General features: G+C 35.3%; 1 protein-coding gene across 1 annotated transcript in view; it reads right to left on the bottom strand.

Moving 5' to 3' along the window:
* LOC123537754 (hyccin-like) overlaps positions 1-21,305 on the bottom strand; it is a 114,725-nt gene that overhangs the window by 3,500 nt on the left and 89,920 nt on the right. Inside the window, exons 6-9 of the mRNA XM_053530687.1 lie at positions 9,128-9,342; positions 3,950-4,132; positions 3,484-3,571; positions 874-1,033 (exon numbers count right to left, since the gene is read on the bottom strand). Coding sequence (XP_053386662.1) covers positions 874-1,033; positions 3,484-3,571; positions 3,950-4,132; positions 9,128-9,342 — 646 coding nt within the window. The remainder of the gene's footprint in view (positions 1-873; positions 1,034-3,483; positions 3,572-3,949; positions 4,133-9,127; positions 9,343-21,305) is intronic.

Genomic DNA, 21,305 nt, shown 5'->3' with positions numbered 1-21,305 from the left:
AAAGTATGGCCCTGACCTTTGACCCACTTACCTCAAAATCAATACGGGCCATGCACTGCACATGAGCAATATGCATGTCAACAAGTGTGAGGGTCATAGGTCAAAGTATTTGGAAACAAAATAGCAAAAGACAGACAGATGATCTGCATCATCTCATAATACACTCTTTGGGCATATTAAATGGAGTGACAAAATAAGACATTGCATTTTAGTACAAATGATTTATGTAATATTGGTGTGTCAGACCTATGACTCTAGATGCTGTGTTTTTAGTTTAAATGGTCTTGAGTCCATGGTTAGTTTAAAGACTAGTCCCATAATGCAGCCTTACCATTGGTTGATTTCAAATCCGGGATAAGGTCAACATAGTAGAAACAATGAGACTGGCCTCTTGTAATAACTTACCATGCTAATGTTTAAACTTTCAACCTATGACAGCTTATAGCTCTCCAATTTGGATCTAGTCTGGTGTGCCAATTCAATTAAAAGTTAGCCACTGCTCACTTAAATCTGCATAATTATTTAATGTGTCAATATTTTACATGTATAACAGAGCCTGTAATCAGCGGTAAATTTTAAATCTTACTTAACTTACGTAACTACTTAAATCGCATGTAAAAAGTAGCAATGACGGATGACGGACGATGCATGCGGGACCATCCAACTAAATGAATAAAGTTCAGGTGAGCTAAAAAGAGCAACTCATCATGGTACAGCTTAAACTTTCCCATTCATTTTGGTATGCTACCTACGATGCTTTTTTTGGGAAATATGAAGAAAACCATGTTAAAGAAAGGCAACCCCCTCACTCCTTAGTTTGTCCTACTAGATTATTCTCCCCTTTCAAAGAGGACACAAAAATTCTGTACAAACCTGGCAACTTTTTGGCTCTGAAGGAGGCATTTGTTATTGCTGTTTTGGACAAGGTGTAACTCGATGACGCTGGTGACAAGGCAAGACTCAAACCTATCGGACCATCATCTGGCTGTCCACTAGGATTCTCCCTCAATGAATTCCGTATTGCATTTGTTACCTATTCAAAGAACAACACTTTAAAAGAGCAACCCTTTAAAAAAAAAAAACTTTACATTTCAAATTTATGTAAGAAAGTTACATTTAAGTTCCTGAAAGCAGTTTAGGTCCAATGCACTGAGAATTTCCTTTCTATCTCAATGCTGTGAGTAATGTTGGAAAAAAAAAGATACTTTTAATCTACCAGTAAGTATTCTCAGCAAAAGTCTTCTATTTCAATGAACAATATATCAGGATAATTATTCAGGTTGCATTTACATCAAATATGAAATATTACAAGTCACAATGTTTATGATCATATAAAAATCATTCCTCATATCTTCTATCAAATTAGGAAAATAAAGACTACAGTGATTACAGTAAAGATTAAAATTTTAGTTTACAAGTATAATCAAAGCCTTGAGATGTCTGGTGGTTGTGGGTTTTGTTAGATATATTTTCTATTTAAATAGCAATCTATAAATATACATGAATGAAAAACAAATACAAATGTGCCTCATGTCTAGATGAACTCTGTCTGACCTAGCTTGTGATGTAACTATGGGCTGGAAAACCTTATCATTGATAGATCTTATATAATCTTAAACAATCTATGAATGGATACAGATTGAATCAGAACTGCTTGATCATTGATAATTAATCTGCATTGTTCATGAATGGGACTATTTTGTGTAGCACATGAACATCCTTTGGATGTGATTTGGAATCAAATAAAGATGCTATATGATTGTCAGAATTACACTTAACTTTGGTACTGGGTAAACCCGCAACCAAAAACAAATGCTCCAGTCAATGGATCTGACCTGGAATTTGTATAAAACAAATTTCACTATTTTCTTGAAAAGTCTATATTAGATTTAAAGTAGGGATTGCAACGAATATTCGTTCATTACACGAATATTCAAATACTGTTAAACTATTCTAATATTCGAAAAAAATGTATATTCATATTCAAATAACTTAAAGCTAACCTAAATAAGTGAAAGAACCAAAGTATTTGTTTATTCATTATTCAAAACTGGACCACTTTCATTACAAATACACGCGAAAATGGCTTCCGCCGTTGTTAGATGTCTCATTTTGTATATTATAATGGTGCAGAAATTGTATGTAGCTATGGTGATGACAGTGTACCCTGTAGTTAATACAAGTTACGAGAATGATTAGTCAGTCCTAATTTGTCAATGTGTGAATCATTTCCAGTGAAAACGAAAGCAGAATTTATGTGAGGGAGTCGATGATGAGGGTATGATAAACACATAAGAGTTTGAATTGTTTTTTGATTTGATTCAGTTAATGACCGAATATACAAATATTCATTCAGAAGGTTGACCGAATATTCGAATACCAAAAATGCTATTCGTTCCTGTCCCTTATTCAAAGTGTCAAGTTTAAACTAAGTTAAGTGCTAACTGAGAATTGTTCCATACACACCATTCACTATGCTGAGGAAACGTTCCAGTTACTGCACAGAAGCTAACTGGGTATATTTAATCAAGAAACCAGGTCGGTAACTTGAAATCCCCTGAAATCATTTATTTCTGCAGGCAAGAAATCTTTAAATTTGTAAATATTTTTAGCCAAAACTGTTGAAAGCAGCTACTCATGGGGATAACAACTCTTGGATTTCAACCTTTGAACATAAAATGAATAAAAATTTTACTTGTTCCTTGGGATTTAAGACTGCAATGGGTTCCTTTTTTTTATGTTATCGTTGGTATGAACACATTTGACATGGTCCTACTTATTTATTTTATCTATTTATTTGACCAATTATAATTTGTATTTTTTTAAACATTGTTCCCTATGAAAATATGAATTTTATTGCTTTTATTGTTTTTACCTAAATTCTGTGATATACCAAATAAAACTGCATAGATATGCCGAAATTGACATTAGTCCTGAATTTTGTGGTCCTGACCTTGGAAGAATCAACCTAAATCTTGACCTTGACCTTTGAGGTACAGACCGGAATCTTGACCTTGACTTCTGAGGTATATACCTAAATCTTGACCTTGACCATAGAGGTACAGACCCAGAATCTTGACCTTGACTTCTGAGGTAGAAATTAAACTGTGACCTTGACCTTTGAAGTATAGACCTGAATCTTGCACAAAATGCTTTTCACTATGCTTTAAAATAAGTACAAAGTTTTACTGGTATCCACTGAATCACTGAACAGTTATAGCAGAGACACAGTCTGTCAGACATGTACAAATAGACAGTGTAATTACTGTAACATTATGTACCTCACTTTAACCCTTATCATGCTGGACACGACCGATTCTGCCTTTCCGACCAGTGTAAATCATGATCAGCCTGCACATCTATGCAGTCTGATCATGATCTGCACTGTTCACTATTCAGTCAGTATCTTTTTGGTTAGCACCCCTTTTAGCAGTTCATCAACATTCCCAAGTTTTCAGGGGAAGAATTCAACATAATACTTACAAGCATAACATCAGGGAAAAGTTCATAACAGGCCCTGTAGTGAATATCTACAATAGCCTGTGCTCCCGGCCCTGCCTGTCCATTAAACCTGTAATAAGAGAATAGCTCATAACAATCCCTGTAACGGTATATCTATATCAGACTGTGAGACACACAAAAAAAGGCTTTGTCAAAATGGACTTATTGGCACAATTTTGTTCTGGCATAGTTCTGAATATTAGATTTGCCCCATTCAAGCAATTAAACTCAAAATTATTTCAATCTAAGTAATCAGTAGAGTGGAATAACTTATTTACAAGTTTTGGAGCAACAGAATGCAAATATCAATAGCGCCAAAATTAAACTGCCACCAAAATTCAGTGTTAAATAGTACAAACAGAATAACATGCTCAATTGGCACTTTCATAATTTTAAATTATTACTTATATCATGTAGAAGGGATAGGATATTTATCTTAAAAACTTACATGATGTAATACAGACAGGACAGCATATCAATGAGTAATGCTGGACTGACACTTATCCTTGGACTGAGTTCCCCACTTTGACTGACCTGTTGTGACATTTCTGTTAGGTTTGTAGTTGTACTAATAACATCATCATCATCTTCACCAACTTGCATTAGTGTGTGGAAACCTGTGGTTACTATCCTATAATAATATACACCAATTTGAATTAATGTGTGGAGACCTGTGGTTACTATCCTATAATAATATACACCAACTTGAATTAATGTGTGGAAACCTGTGGTTACTATCCTGTAATTATATACAAAGAATTGCATTAGAGTGTGGAAACCTGTGGTTACTATCCTGTAATTATATATACCAAATTGCATTAGTGTGTGGAAACATGTCATATATATCCTGTAATAATATATACTAACTTGCATTAGTGTGTGGAAACATGTCATATATATCCTGTAATATTATACACCAACTTGCATTAATGTGTGGAAACCCGTGGTTACAATCCTATAATAATATACACCAACTTGAATTAATGTGTGGAAACCTGTGGTTACTATCCTGTAATTATATATACCAACTTGCATTAGAGTGTGGAAACCTGTGGTTACTATCCTGTAATTATATATACCAAATTGCATTAGTGTGTGGAAACTTGTCATATATATCCTGTAATAATATATACTAACTTGCATTAGTGTGTGGAAACATGTCATATATATCCTGTAATATTATACACCAACTTGAATTAATGTGTGGAAACCTGTGGTTACTTTCCTGTAATAATATATACAAACTTGCATTCTTGCATAAAACCTTTGTTTTTTTGCCAATTTCGGGCAGGCACAAACAGGGAAAAAACGTGTACAAACAAGGAGATTCTCGTGAGCACGCGCTGTTGGTGGACGTTTTGAATATGCTGTTGCGGGTCCAACGTAAGCAAATTATGGATCCCGAATCAATTTTGGCCGAAGTCGAAAGGTCTGAGACTTATGAAATCTTTTCATCTGCATTTTTATTAAAAATATCATTTTTCAACCTAACTTTACTTTAACTTGTAATAGGTGCTACCACTCTTGATACGCGACTGCATTGACGTTCCGTATTATTGTATTATTACACGTATTTGACTCAAAGTATGTTTACACGCCGCAATTTAATCCCTGAAAATGATAGGCAAACAACATTTACAAAAATACAATTTCGTTTTTCAAATTAATTTGAGTCGAGAAAGTTGACATGCTAACTTTAAATCTTACACTAAAACTTTTAATAAATGTTTGTTTCTACTTTACACATCTATGCAGTGTACAGATGTAGTGATGGTGTGTAATGTAAAGCATAAACATGACGAAGCATTAAGTTTGAAGGATTTTCCATAGTTAATGAACATTTGATGAACAGAAGGTATTTATTATATATTTTTCAATTTATTTGTAGATATCACCAACCATGTTTGAGTTTATAAATCCAATTTAAGTTGAGTATATCGATTTTGGAAAAATTCAAATTTTTGTGTTTATCAAACTTTGATCGCGATGGGGTGGGGTGCAAAGCAAAATTTTCTACGTATAGGCCTAGAGATTTCATTTTTAACGATATGAAGAATATAGGTATCGATACCAATTTCTATTACACGATACTGTTTACATTTAAAAAAGCGTAAGGGACAGACTATTAATTTAAACCAAGCAGAATTGTGTTCTGTCGGCACCTCACTACACCTGCAAATTGTGTTAAGACAGGATGCCCTTAATATTAAAGAAATTACCACTTCAAGAATGTCCATTCGACATGTATGAAATATGCACTGTTTCTGTAGGCCCTGGAAAAACATAAATAAAACATGACTGTGTCCATAACAACCTGAAACGGCCGGCTTCGATCGACTAATGTCAGCTGAATAGTCTTGTTTTTTCGATATTTCCGGCACTTTAGTTGTGTTTTATGCAAGAATAGCGATAACACACGTTTGTTTTGTGAAACAACATCTGCAGAATTCCTCGGGCTATGTTGGTGCACTCGCCCTATGGGCTCATGCACCAACCAATCCCTTGGGATTCTGCAGATGTTGTTACACAAAAAAACGTGCGTTAACGCTACATTAGTGCATGTGGAAACCTGTCATTACTATATTCTAATAATATACACCATATCAGTGTGTGGAAAGCTGTTTACACCATATTTGTGTGCTTAAAACTATTGTTACTATAATTTAATCAAGCAATAGTTATCTAACTTTGAAGCCTTGTGTAAAGTTTTAAACAAATACATGCAATGATGACTGAGATATGAACTTGCATGCAAAACTTTTACCAAGGTGTAATGCTGCTGGCAACGCCAACGTCTGGTTGAGCAGAAAAGCTTTCGCAATGCTTCGATTAATCAATATATACCAAACAAACAACCATAAACTTCTTTTGTCAATTTACTGCACAGACACTCTATCTTCAAGAACTTCTTAGAAATATCCCGTGATTTTCACACCAAAAAAAGGATTTGATTTGTCTGAAGCCAGCATGGCAAAAATCTACAGAAATGTTCACATAGAAATGTGTTCTCCCGGAGGAACTATAACATCACTGAAAGAGATAATATCATGTCTAAGAACACTGCCTTGATGACAAATTGACATTATGAACATACAGATTTTCCAGTCAATTTTCTCCTAATATACAACCAAAGTTCAATACAAGCGAATTTGTTTTTCTACGATAAACTCTGATATGTGTGCAAGATTGTATTGTTTCTTCTTGCATACTTTTTTGTCAATTTAGCAAAATTGTCAGGCTGTCATCCAAAACTTTGAATAATGAAATAATTTGAAAAATTGATAAATAAGCTAAACAAGAGGATCGCTCACCTTAGTAATCTGAGATACATTGACAAGTGTAGGAGATCAGATAAGAAAGTCAAATATAAGTATGCACTGAAATCTGTTCCCAGTTGTGTGAACATGTTTCAAATGTCAAACTGATGGCTGTGTAGACATAGCGCCCGTAGAAAGCTTGCCATGATGCGCAAACTTGCTGGAACAACGTGGGGAGCAAATGAGCAAATACTCAAGACAGTATATCAGGGAACAGTGAGACCCCATTTAGAGTATAGCTCAACTGCCTGGTCCACTACTGCCAAAACTAACCAACAGGCTTTAGACAAGGTTCAGAACCAAGCATTGCGGATCATGACAGGTGCTACAAAGTCTACACCCATCTCCTTCATGGAAAAGCTAACAGGTACACAGCCATTACAAGACAGAAGACATGCAAAGGTTCTGCTTCAAGCAGAGAAGTTCAGGTCTTTTCAAGATCATCCCATGAAAGCCAAGCTAGATGGCTACACAAAGAATCGGCTCAAATGTAGCAGCTTCGTACATGAGGCAAAGAAACTCAACCGAGAGTTCAAAACTGAGCTGAGCATACCAACGACTCCCCTAGGTAGTGAGGACATCATAAACCCACTAGCGAATGATCTGTCCTCAGTGACTGTGAGACTTGCTGTTCCTCGTCTTGACTGCGGGAAGCAAGAGGATGAAGGCATTCGGAAGAGCCTCACACTTGCTATGATCAATGAAGACTATCCTCCAGAATTATGGACTCATGTCTATACAGACGGATCAGCCACATGCGCCGTCAAAGATGGAGGAGCAGGAGTTTTCATTCAATACCCAACTGGCAAGAGAGAAACACTACATGCAGCCACAGGAAAACACTGCAGCAACTACAAGGCAGAGACTGAAGCACTCATGAAGGCCGTCTCAATGGTTGAAGACTCGGCAGAAGAAAGCTCCTCAGTCGTCTTTTTCACAGATGCACTGTCTGTGATGGAAGCTCTGATCAACAATAAAGCTCCTCAGCTAGCCAGGAGAATGCAGAGCCTGAGTATAACCTGCAAAGTAGCACTTCAGTGGATTCCATCCCATTGTGGACTTGCAGGCAATGAAGAGGCAGACAAACTGGCTAAGCTAGGAGCTCAGTCAGAACAACCAACAGAACCTGTGAGTTACAAGGAGAAAGTCACCATCATCAAGGCACTAACGAGACCAAGGATGGAGGAAGACGCTTTTCATCTCCTTGATCGGTCTGAACAAGTGATGATGGTCAGGCTCCGCTCAGGGCACAACAAGCTCAATGCTCACATGTACAAGAAATACAGACTGACATCATCGCCAACTTGTCCATGTGGTGAGGAAGATCAGACTGCGGAGCATATACTTCAGAGATGTAAAAGGCACGACCAGGAGCGAGCTGCGACTTGGCCGATAGATACCTCAATCCACCAGAAACTGTATGGAGGCATTGAGGATCTTCAACAAACCACAAGTTTCATCGAGGCTACTGGTCTGACAGTGTAGATGCGAACGATAAGAAGAAGAAGAAGTCAAACTGATGTTAAAATATTAAGAAAGCAGATCAGTGGTTCTGCAAGACTCTTGTTGGGAAATAATGGTAGCAAGACATACTTGAACGCACCCATCCATTGTTAGTTTCAATTTAAGACATCACTTTCTTGCCTCTTGAAATACCTTTATCTATTCTAAAAACTTCTATATCAATATATCAAACTTCAAAATATTGCCAATAGCTCTATGGAACTGTATGGACTTCATATTGTTGAGAGAATTAAGTAAAGACATGACAAGTGAAGGCAACAACCTTACCTACATCGTAATATTCGTGTTATATCTAATTTCAAAATACCTACTGGCATATTTTGTCTTGTGTTGATTTTATTAATAAGAATTCTTATTTATTGTTGTATCTTCCAATGGTTTGGTCAACCACTAAGCCGCATCCCTTAAAATTCACATCTATAATAGTTTTCTTTTACAAGCAGGGGAACCTAATATGTATGTAACATCTGTTTGTTTATTTTGGGTTTAACTCATTTTCCAACAGTTTTTCAGTTATGTAATGGTGGGCAGTACAAACCTGTTCTTCGTAATAACTGCCAACTTCCCCATATGAATCAGAGGTGTAGGACTATTGATGTCAGACACAATGCCTTTCATCGAATTGTAACAGAGAACATATGCCCCAGAAGGGGATCTACTCACGACCCCATAATCCTTTGATCTGCACTCTTCCTACTGAGCTAAGCGGGCGGGCCCCTGTGAAACATACTGATACATAGAAATGGAGAAGCATTAAAAAAACAGAAGACAAAAACTTGACAAACCTGGAGCACATCTTGCAGAAGGTTTTATAAGATCTTGCTGACAAGTTAGATATGTTGTTATGGTAACACTGCAGTAAGTATGCCAGGATACTGTGCCGGTTCTGTCCATTGACAGATTCATACTGTGGGTGGGGACCATCTTGGTAAACTGTGGGCTCAGCATTGAATCTTAACAATGCTGACTCGGACAATGGAGAACAGCTTATTGTCTGTGGCTGAAAATAGAAGATATTTTGTTTCTACATATAGTCAATTAACTTGCAGTAAAACATAAATAATTCAAGATTGAAATGCTCAAGTTGTTCAGGCTTTTGAGGGATCAAAACACAGAAAATATAAGAAAATGGTTGAAGACATAAATTATATGACCAACTGAGCTACTGATGGTCAAGCTTGCAGTATTCACTTAAGTACCAGCTAAAATATCTGTCACCGGCTTTATTTCTGGCTGCAAAGTCTGCTATTCAAATGTTTCAAGAAGGAAAGACACAAAATCTTTGTTTATATATAGACATGAAATCTTACTATTTGTACTGACAAGGACATTTTACCTATGGACCTTGATCTCCAAAAGGTGTCATTGGTGACCTATAATAAACTTTAACTCAATAGGTGGAATCATTCACCTTTCATATGCATTTTAATAAAAGAAGTCAGTGACCTTGACATTTGTCCTATTGATCTTGACCAAAGATGAGTGTCACGGGTGACCTGCATATAAAGTTTGATGACAATAGGTAGAAACATTCATCAACCCACTAAAAGGACATACAAGAAGATTTCATTCTTATATTTGACACTTGACCTCAAAGTGTGACCTTAACCCTAGACCTAAGGACCTGGTTCTTGAGCAGGGCACTCCGTCTCATGTGAACACTTGTGCCAAGTTACATCAAAATCCCTATATGCATGAAGAATAAATGCTCTTGAAAAAGTCATTCTTGTATCTGACATTTGACCACTAAGTTTGACCTTGACCTTAGACCTAGGGACCTGGGTCTTGTGCATGATAATCAGTCTCATGATCGTGAACAACTGTGCCAAGTTACGTAAAAATCCCTGAATGCATGAAGAAGAAATGCTGCGGACAAAGTCATTCTAGAATTTGACCTTTAACCTCTGTGACCTTGACCTTAGACCTAGGGACATGACACTCTGTCTCCTGATGGTGAACAAAGTTACATCAACATCCCTCAATGCATAAAAAGAAATGCTCCAGACAAAGTTTCTGGATGCTGCCCGTCCACCAAGGGCGTTCCCCTAATACGTGTATAAAAAGTCTGCAGCATATATAGCAATGGTAGAAAAAATTCTTTAAATTCACCAAGAAGAGAGTGGGCAGTTTTTCTGGAGGGTACTGGCCATTACTAAATCATCAGAGAATAGCAAAATGCTAGCTTCCTGGCAATTGAGATTGATTTTCTCAGCTAAAGCACCTGCCCGATATTGAGTTCCTAAATAGACTGGTTCACTAGTGATACAAAATAATCAGACTGGTTTGACTTTGTAATTCCTCTTTGTGAGATTTATTGGTTAATTTGAAGTGAAAATTAGATTGGAACCACATCATATATAATTTAGTCTGCCTAAATTACATGTTTAGTGATGTATTGCTGGGGTAAGGGGGAATTTTGTCACTCTCTATTACCACCTAGGCCGATATTTCGAGGAAGATATAGTAGCATTCCTTTCTTGGAATACATCAATACTGAAAATTAAACACTGCATGTAGCAGACTGGAGCGCTTCTAGAAATATTTCTCTCTTGCCTAAGCTTTGTATAACTGAAGTTACTATTAAAGTGTAGTGCCTTCAGGCAGATCTAACTACAGTCAGCAAGAAATATGGTATCGAATATAAAAAAGTCAAAATTTACTGAAATCATATTTTTAGAGTATGATTATAAAGTACAGAGACATTGTATTAAGAATAAAATCTGTGAAAAGATCCATTTAAGTAGAAACCACACAATGCATGTTTGAATAACTGGAAGTGACGGTGTAAAATTATTTAAGAAATAATTTATGGCAAAAGAGTGCTTTAACACCATTTATGCGCGATGGGTGGTTATAAGTCAGGTGTAATAATTTCACGAGGGCACAGCCCTCATGAAATTATTTAAATGTCGTATTACCACCCGAGTGTATAAATAGTGTTAAAGCACGTTTGTGCTATAAATTATTTCGATTCTAATATGCCCTTAATTCCAAACACTAAATAAAATATAGAAGCGCTCTTTCTTGGTCGCAACAAAAACTTTGACGTCATCGCACGTTAACGTAAGAGTGTTTTAACAGAGACAAGCATATTAGAATATTAATTGAAGTATCTACAATAATGCCTACAAACCATTACACCAGCAGCATAAAATTTAATGTCCTCTTGTATTAACAATGAATAGTCAACGTTTGAAAAAATGCTTGTTAAATTAGAAAGAGTTTAATGAAAAATATAAAATGGCAAAAAAAATCAGATTATAAACAAAAAAGATATGGCAATTTAAATATTGTCAATTTAATGAAATGGCAGCCATTTTTGGCACAGTGACCTCATCATTCTTTCCTAATAAAGGCATTGCCAAATATGGTATTTATTGCAAAATTATATAAAATACAATTAAACATGGAATTTAAATTTAAAGTATATACTTTTAAAAACATACTAAGGTTTATATTATATTATGGCCCACAAACTATGATTTTCTTAGTTGTTATTCACTAATTTTCCAAATATGGTAATGCCCATATAAAGAAAAGTGGTGATGTCTGTCAATGTGCCTAAAGTCACTCCGGGAGAACTACGTTCCAACGTAAGTCATGTCTCAACGATATCATGTGACATATCTCAACCACTTCTGGTTACCGTATCGCTCAATATGACACGGCTTATATTATTTTCATATATAGCAATTACTTTTATGATATTTACTTATGTCTTGACTTGAGCATGTATTCAAATTCTAAAAGTAATCGCATAAATTTATCAAAACATTTAAATTTTAAAAACAGTTGTCTGTTATTTAGAAAATAGAAGCATTTTGATATTTTCTAGAATAAAACAAATATACTACATTTTTCAACAGCAGTACTTACTGACAGTCAATGATCGATTAAAGGCAATGCCAGTTATAATCTTAGAAATATATTACTGCAACTGCTTTATCATAAACAGGCAATATTTATTTAATATGATGTTCCTCATTCTAACCGATGATGTTACTAACTCTAAATGCGACATAGGTAAGCGTTACTGACACTCATCGAAGTCTTGCGGCTAAACATTACTTATATTCGAGTGAAATGTACCAGCAAGTCTGTGACTGAAAATCAGATTTTGTTCAAAGTATGTACATATGTACTAGTATTTTTTTATCCGTTTCTTTTATTATCATTTGACGGTTTCCCCAAGATATCTTACTAGAAATATGTACGGGGTAGCGTGGAGTTGACTTATACTATTGCATGCACACACCTTAATTATTATTAAGTCTGTAAAAAGATTCTTTTGAAGCACAGGACGCAACTAAGAAACCTGAAGTAAGCATGTAATCGTAGGTTATTAGATTTGTATCTAGGTATATGCACGCGTTCTTCAGCGGAAATAGAGAAATATGCCCGACTTTATGAAGAATGAATGCTTATTTATCGATGCAAATCTAAAAATCTTTTTATAATTACTACGTGTGTATTATTCATTATATCAATGATAAAAATATTGTTCTTTAACCCAAGTGGAACTGAAAATGTCCTAGTTAAAGAATTTAAAAACATGACGATGTCCATGAAACTGACGTCACAACTGACGAAACGCACCCGAAATAAAACTAAAACGTCAATATTTATAGGTTATTGACTTTGTATGTGGATATAATGTACTTGTTCTGCAGCAGTAATATTGCGCGACTTTAGGAAAGAACGAGTGCATATATCCACATACAAAGTTGATAACGTTTTTATTACATACCTACTATCAAGTAATTACTTTATGTCTAAATTTTCTTTCTGGTACGAAAAACAGGAGAAATACGAGAAGAATTTCTCCGAAAATCTAATAAACAAATCAAGCTGACGCGCATTCATATTTTCCGCAAGTTGAAACGTCAAATAGATGTCGCAACGTGCGCGTGGACGTCATGGACATCACGCGATTCTTTCCATTTAAACGTTTAGAAAACATTACTCTCCGACATGAAAGCGTTGTCCGCAATATGTACAGTTTAATATATGGGAGAGTGGTGCCTTTGAGTAATAATGGCCCTGCCAAGGTGATAATAGCCCGAGGGCTATTATTTTCTTTTATGGCCATTATCACTAAAAGACACCGTTCTACCATCTATTTACCTGTTTATCACACGTGTACCTATAATCGTGTAAGAAAAGTTTAAACTGCATTTTTCATTTGTTCAAGCATTTACTGTTTTTTTTCAATTTCTATACCATTTGGATAAGAGGCTACATGTTGTATAAAATCAAATGCCTTGATAGTTGTACTTTCTTACATAAAGCATAATTTAGGGTTGAAAAGAAAATCACTTCATGAAGAATTGCTACGAAGTTTATATACGACTGGGTTGTGCTTTCTTGCCATAATGGCATGTCTAGTGTTATAATCGCCCAAGGGCTTTATTCCGAGGACCATTATGAAACTATGTGTGCCATTGCGGCTAGAAGGCACAACCAGCCGTTTATTGACTTTTTATCATATACGTTTACTTCATATCTATTTTGGTATTTTCATTTTATATATTTTCCAAACACCTCAAAGAATTATTTGTTTTGCTTTTTTAATCAACAATGCCATCAATATTTGACAATCGATCTGATTCAGCGACCTTTCAATCGCCATAAATAATGTTGCTTCATGACGTCAACATCAAAACGCGCTGACGTTCTGGTTACCCGGGGCCGTTATGGTTATGGCGCCAGAGGCGCACTGCGCCATTATGGATACATAAACAGAAGCCGTAATGACCGTTTTAAACGGCTTTTTGTTACTATTTATAGTAACGTATATAATAAGGAAAAATATTGCACGATCGCAGTCCATTGAAACTCAATTGAAATAATTTTAGATACGTAATAAGGAAAAATACACCGGACTGGCCTTTCCGTCGACTTTACCAATGCCTGCAAAACCCATCTGGCACCCCATGCGATGGCTCTCGTGCTGGTTATGACAACTTGTGCTGCTTTGATATTATAAGGTATTGTATATGTGAACTTAGACAATATCATGTACCTTTAGACCTTCTCTATTTACATGTAGTATTTTTGTCGGTCTGAAATACGTTATTTTACGGATAGAACATACCGTTACGCTTTAAACGATAAAACTAAAGTGGAACTTTTTTTTATTGTGCTTCACTTGAATGTAATGACGTCACTTCGGCTTACGGACGTTCATTTCCCGCGCTGTGGGTGCATGCTCTGCCATAAGAATGAGTACTGCAAATGAAGTGTTTCTAATTGCTTTTAAATTTCTGTTGTTATTTGTAAAATACGGCATGCAACAAAAATGATCTGTCAGAATGAAACGCTAATTTTTATACGATATGCAAAAAAAAAAAAAAATCAGTTATGTGTTTACGAACTGGACAGAAATATCCGTCCTGAGGGCACTTGCGCCTTGTATGGTTACGAGTTATGACGTCTCAGGTTCCTAATACATTTGCACGGCGTAATAATAATTATTATATGCGGACAAAATGAGCAATACGTCTGCACATGGTGTCGAAAACATTTGTTATGAAATAGCTAATTTATGTGGAAAGTTCTTGAAGTAATGCTTTACGATCCTGATTATCTATACAGTATTGATTACCGGCGTACGCATGTACTTACTATCTAATAAGTGTAATTTTCTACAAGTTCAAATGGTAATTATGATGCTGAGACTTTGCAACACTGTATGTGAGACGTTGTCACATAATGTATGTTATCGTTGCGGCCTTGCAACATTTATGTAGCTTACATAAGTGTATTTGTAACTAGTTCGTTGTATCTTGCAAAATGCTGCAAATAGCTAATATATCTTCTACAAATCAAACTTATCTTTTCAGTTATGAAAACGTAAAATATATGCTTAATTACACATAATAAGTGAATCAACAAGGTCATTCGAAGCGATACCGTAGCTTCATCGTTGAGGTATGTCACATGATATCGATGAGACTTGACTTACGTTGGAACGTAGTTCTCCTGGAGTGAAAGTGGCTACCATCTCATTTCATATGTGGCTCTTAAATTGCAATATCTTTTTTGTTTGTAGTCTGAATTTGATACTTCTTTCATCAGTGTTAATGTTTCACCTAGTTCTTTCAAATCAAATGCTGCAGATAAGAACAAAACAGAACATATATTTTATTTTCAATGACCCATGTGCATATTTCCTTTCAAGATCTAAACAATCAGAGCTTCTGTCTTTCAATAGAGCAGCATTGTAAAGACGCCTATTGATGAAAAATAAACTTTGTTTAAAACCGATACTTTTAAATAGGTTTAACAAAGAATCTTTTTTTTACTGGCTTAATTTATTCCTGACAAAAAGATGCTTTGAAAAGAATGGTTTAATAAAATCTACACTGTAGAACAAAAATTATTTGTTTCAAATGTGCAGAGCTATGTTAATAAAATAGTCTCTTAATAAATTTTGCTTACTTCAGAAAGACAAATGAGATTTACAAGAAGACGGCTGCATTTTGTACATGGTTGTTTAACAGATACTTTGGCAGTTTTGCTGGAGCTAGTTTCACACAGTTAAAATATCTGAGCAGGATTTATATAGGTTGCTTAATGAGACAAACATTTAATATAGGTTTTGACTGTACATATGAAATACCTTCTATTTATCTGAAATATTACTGCTGGTTTTCAAAGTACAGTCAAACACCTATTAACCCTTATCATGCTGGACATGACTGATTCTGCTTTTGCGACCAGTGCAGACCATGATCAGCCTGCACATCCATGCAGTCTGATCATGATCTGCACTGTTCGCCATTCAGTCAGTATATTTTTGGCAAGCACCCCTTTTAACACTGGGCACTAGACAAATTTTGGGGACAGGTACCCATACCCTCAGGAAGAATTTTTTTTCATCATTTTAAGACAAAAAGGGGAAGTTTTTGGCCACATATATGTTACTACTTTTCACATTTATTAATACTGTTTTCAATCATTTCTAACTAATGTAACTGTATTGCAGCAGTAACCTTCCTGCAATATATTGAAAGAGAATTTGTATCTATTTGTGTCAAACAACCTATTGTCAGGGGAATTTTCTTCTGAGAAAGGGGAAAAAACATATCATTTTATGAGGGGAATGGGGCCCATATTCGGCCCCAAAAATGGCCAAACGAGTGCCCTGTAACACTTAATGGTACTGTCCAAGTTGAAAGATGGTCAATTTCATTATTAAAATTTAGCAGGGTTAGGGTTAAGGACACATCCAAGGAGCAAATATATAGGTGATGTTCTTGGTAAAATCAATCTCTCTACTTTTTATTTTTTTGAGATGCCATATGATACAAGGGAAGTAATATATCAAGACAAGGGAAGTAACTACAGCGAGATTTAATACAAATATAATAATAGTTTATACAAGTTGCATTTTTTTCATTTTAAAAACTGCTGAAAAATTGGGCAATTTTCAATGTCAATGCAAAATAATCATGGGGGATGCAATATTGCAACTGAAATAACAAAAACAATTGAAAACAGTCATTATTTGCAAAATTTAAAGATTTCAATCCCTACCAACTTATCAAATATCTGTTATATTTTTTTTCTAGCTCAGATTTTATAATACACACATCTCGTTCTATCAGGGGTGATTTTTTTCATCTGGCATTTAAAACATATTCCGTTAGTATCCAAACCTGACACAAGAAGGGAACAAAACAACACTATCTAATATAGATTTATTGCATTTCCAAAATAAGCTTTACCAAATATAATACAAAAACAAACTTTTACAAGGTCTAAAATATCCAGGAGTGAGAAAATATTTGATCAGGTCTGGAAATTGATGTGTCAGTTTGCCACCATATTAGACGTTCATTTCAACCTGGCACACAGTGAATGCCTCATTGCCTCAGCAGGCAGGCAACCAATTTTGTGAAATCTATTCCTAGACTTTTCAACCACTTTTTGCAGAATCAATTGAAATATTTCACAGAATTTATACTACCTACAGTAAAACCTGTCAGTAAAGACCACATCAGTAAAGACCACAAGCGGCAAATAGGTGGTCTCTGAACACTGTAAATGGTTAAAGCCGAAGAAAAATAGTGGCCTTTAAATGCATTATACATCATTAGTTTTGAGGTATCAGGTTTTTTTTCCAGTCGATTTTATGGCCAGTATTCGGTAATGTTCCAAATTGAAAAAAAAAAAACCTGGGTATATTCATCTTTCACACATGTTTGACTGTATTTTAGCTTGATTATGAATTATATCTGAAAGTTCATTTCTAGGGAAAAACTATGTTGTCGTGTCATGACACCACTAGATTTTGAACCTAAAATTTCCTAGCTAAACGGCCAGCACATTAACCACTAGACCACTGCTCAGGTCATAATGGTAAGATATCAATTCTGAAGGAAAGATTACTATAAAAGAGTAAACAAGAGCTCCACCAAGCAGGGCAATATACGCCCAAAGGGTTACATCAGAGGATGGGAGCAAAATTTAAAGAACTTGACTATTGAAGCCCAAAGGACAGGAACAACAAAGGGAAGAAATTCCAAAAAAAAGTCCACAAAAAAATCCTTACCAGGTACTGGTATGTCACCTAAAAATTGGGGGTACCATCCATGTTGTACTACAGAAAAGTGGTCTCAGTTTTTCCCTATGGCCAATAATAAAAAAGTTTCAAAATAAGCTATTTTTAGTAACATAAAAGGGAAGTAATTCAAATTTTTTTATAGTAAGTGAACAAAAAAGGGATCTGCCAAATAAAAACAAGAGCACTAAAATGCAGAGCAAATACACAAAGCAGTCATATATGACCTTTCACCCGTAAGTGTGACTTTGACCTTGAAGCGAGCGCTCTGCACGTCGTCTCGGTGTGGTGAACATTTGTGCCAAGTTTCTTTGAAGTCCTTCAAGCAGTTCAAGAGTTACAGAACGGACATGAAACAAACTGATATGACCTTGGACCCCAAAGTGTGACCTTGACATTGAAGCGAGACATCCAAAACATGCGCCCTGTGTCAAGTTTCTTTGAAATCCTTCATGGGTTCAAGCGTTACAGAACGGACACAAAACTGCTGACGGATTGATGGACAGACGGACGGACACCAGGGGTATAACATAATACGTCCCTTCCCTTCAGGTGTATAAAAATACTTGTTAATTCTGTAAAATATAGCAAAACTATAAGTGACTTTTGGGAGATTATTTTCATGTTGGGAGAATATTCTACCTTTAAAGTCTGTGAACTCAAGGTCCCTGTAATCTTAAGGTCCCTGTAAAACAGATATTTTGGCCAAACCACTTATTTTTCCACCAACAGAATAAAAAGATTTCACAGTATGTAGAAAACCTGCTGTTTTAGTTCTATCTAGATAAGAACTAGACAACCTATTTTTTTTTTTGTTTTACATTAAGTGCCATTTTTTCAACATTATTTGCCATACAATGGCAGACAGTTAACCAAACCAGTGTTCCTGGATTCTGAACCAGTACAAACCTGTTCTCCACAAGTAACTGCCAACTTCCTTACATGAATAAGAGGTGGGGGACAAATGATTTTAGACACAATGTCTTTACTCAGTTATTAATCAGAACCTTTGGCCTTGCCCATGGATCGAACTCCCGACCTTATTGGATAAACTTTAATTTTAAAGGGTTAGTAATTATATTCTGCTGATAATAAAACCCATTAAGAAGGGTTTTTTCTAAACTATTACTTGCAATTATTATCAACCATTAAAATGTATCTTGAAGGTATTGCAATGCTCCTGTATAACAAGGTCAGTTGTGGCAAAATCAGCCCTCGAAAATGCTCCCTATTTCTTATAAGACAGTTAGCAGGTGTGCTAAAAAATTTCATGAAATATAATTATTTTGGATAGTACAATGTTATTTTAGTACCAAAAATCATATTTTTTCTGGACTGACTATGAAAGCATATAGAAATGTTTATTTTACAACTTACAAAGTCAAGATATATTGGAATAATATATTTGATGAGTGCCACTTTCTCCTCTACTATAAACCAAAAATAGCCTTAAAGCTATGTCATAAATTGTGAGATTCTGAGAAAACCTTGTGTGAGAAAAAAATGATATCATTCTGGGAAGGGCAGATTTATATATCCATGAACAAAAAACAACAGCTGTGCTATACTATTCAAAAGTCTTGCCACTACATAAGGTAAAATATCATAGGTATAATCAGGTACAAAATAGGCAACAATTTTGAGTCATAGAACTCTCTTATAATGTTATATGAGATAACAGAATACACAAAAGACAGGGGCATAACTTTGTCAATTTACAAAACAGTAACGGTTACCTGTAAATTCCTTTAACTTTCATCAGATCAGCACAGTGAACAAATCAAAGGCCTGAAGGGCCTGAGTCGGCTAATGATTGATGTACTGACAGTATAGTTTACCAGTTTCAGTTTGTTTTTAGATTTTTTCCCCAAGTAAAGAGAGATTTTATTACAATAAATGAAATGAACATTCGGTCGATGCCTAGTAAAACTTTGATTGACATTATACAAGTATTTAAACCCAATATATTTCTCTAAAATTGAAGAGTGGTTCGCAGAAATAAAAATGTTGAAAGTACAAACTACAATTTGACAGCTGACACTAAGATACTGCCCATGACTTTATATATTTTTCCAGTAAACATTTGCCTCCGGCATTGCCAAAAGAGGCAATTATCGGCTGGTATATATTCGCACATGATAAAATTTGAATATGACAATTTATAATATTAAAATTTTACAGCGCGGATTGCCACATACAATTTGTAACGGATGGACGAAAGAACTGATATTTTACAGATATTATAATGGGCCTGGCCATAGCCTTGTCATATGTTATGTACTGTTCAATCATATTATAAGTGATGTCAATTTAAAGTATACTTACTTTTGCGTTTAGAGATACATGTATGTAAATGTTACTGAGTGTCAATATATAGTGTAACCGATATTAATAAATGCAGTTCTTTTTTAGTTAAAACTATCATTTATTCTATTTCAGACTTGTTAACCCCTTAAAAATCATGTCTGTTATCCCGAAGTCCATCCACTTTCAATTATCCATTTTGATTCATGTACACAGACAGGCCCAGACTGGGCAGAAAAATGTTTGAGCCATTTTTACGTGGTCGGTAGCAGGGTGGGTGTGGGGAGGGGTGTTTCTTTCCGCTTTAAATTGCAGTCAGATTTTGAAATGAGCATTGCGGCAGGTGGTAAAAGGGCAAATGTTTCAAACTGTAAAGTGGCAATATGGGGGAAGGGTGTGGGAGGATACCCGCTCCTGCAAGTAGGGTTTGGGGTATCACCACAAGAAATTTTTGAATATGTAGACCCTTGATACAGCCTTTGGTGTGATTTTAACTGAAAATCTTCTGTTTCAATTTCTAAATATTACCTAGATTCTTTCTAGTATTACAATATCCAAAGTATGACTGTCACTTCCTCTTTTTACTTTCAGATCATGCCTCAGGACAAGAATATGAGTCTGATATAGATTATATGTAGGTGTAATAAAAATAAATTCTAGAATCATTTCTGCTACAATAATATCTATCATGTATGTTACTTGAATGTTAAAATTTCATAACACAGCTCGATATTTACCCAAAATATTATATCCGGATACGATTACACTTTTCTCCAGTTTCAACAATATATTTTACAAATTGTGATGATACGAAGACATTTAGCAGCAATTGGCAGTATCTGACATTGAAGTTTACGGTTAAATTAAATCTTTTCATAAAAAAGTTGTTTCGTTTCGTCAAAGCAGCCAAACATAGACGATCTACTTTCGATTTCAAAAACTACAAGAAAATACAATTTATTGTTTCGCCGATTAAAATAAGAAATAAAATCATTTTTAATATCAGTAGTAACTAAACAAACCAGTAAGAGCTTCTTCTTCCGATAATTTATCCGTTTACTGACTGCAAAATTCAACCCACGCAAAGTCGTAGA

This window comes from Mercenaria mercenaria, chromosome 18 (assembly GCF_021730395.1).
Source record: "Mercenaria mercenaria strain notata chromosome 18, MADL_Memer_1, whole genome shotgun sequence".
NCBI lineage: Eukaryota > Metazoa > Mollusca > Bivalvia > Venerida > Veneridae > Mercenaria > Mercenaria mercenaria.
This window is presented reverse-complemented; position numbering and strand designations above follow the sequence as displayed.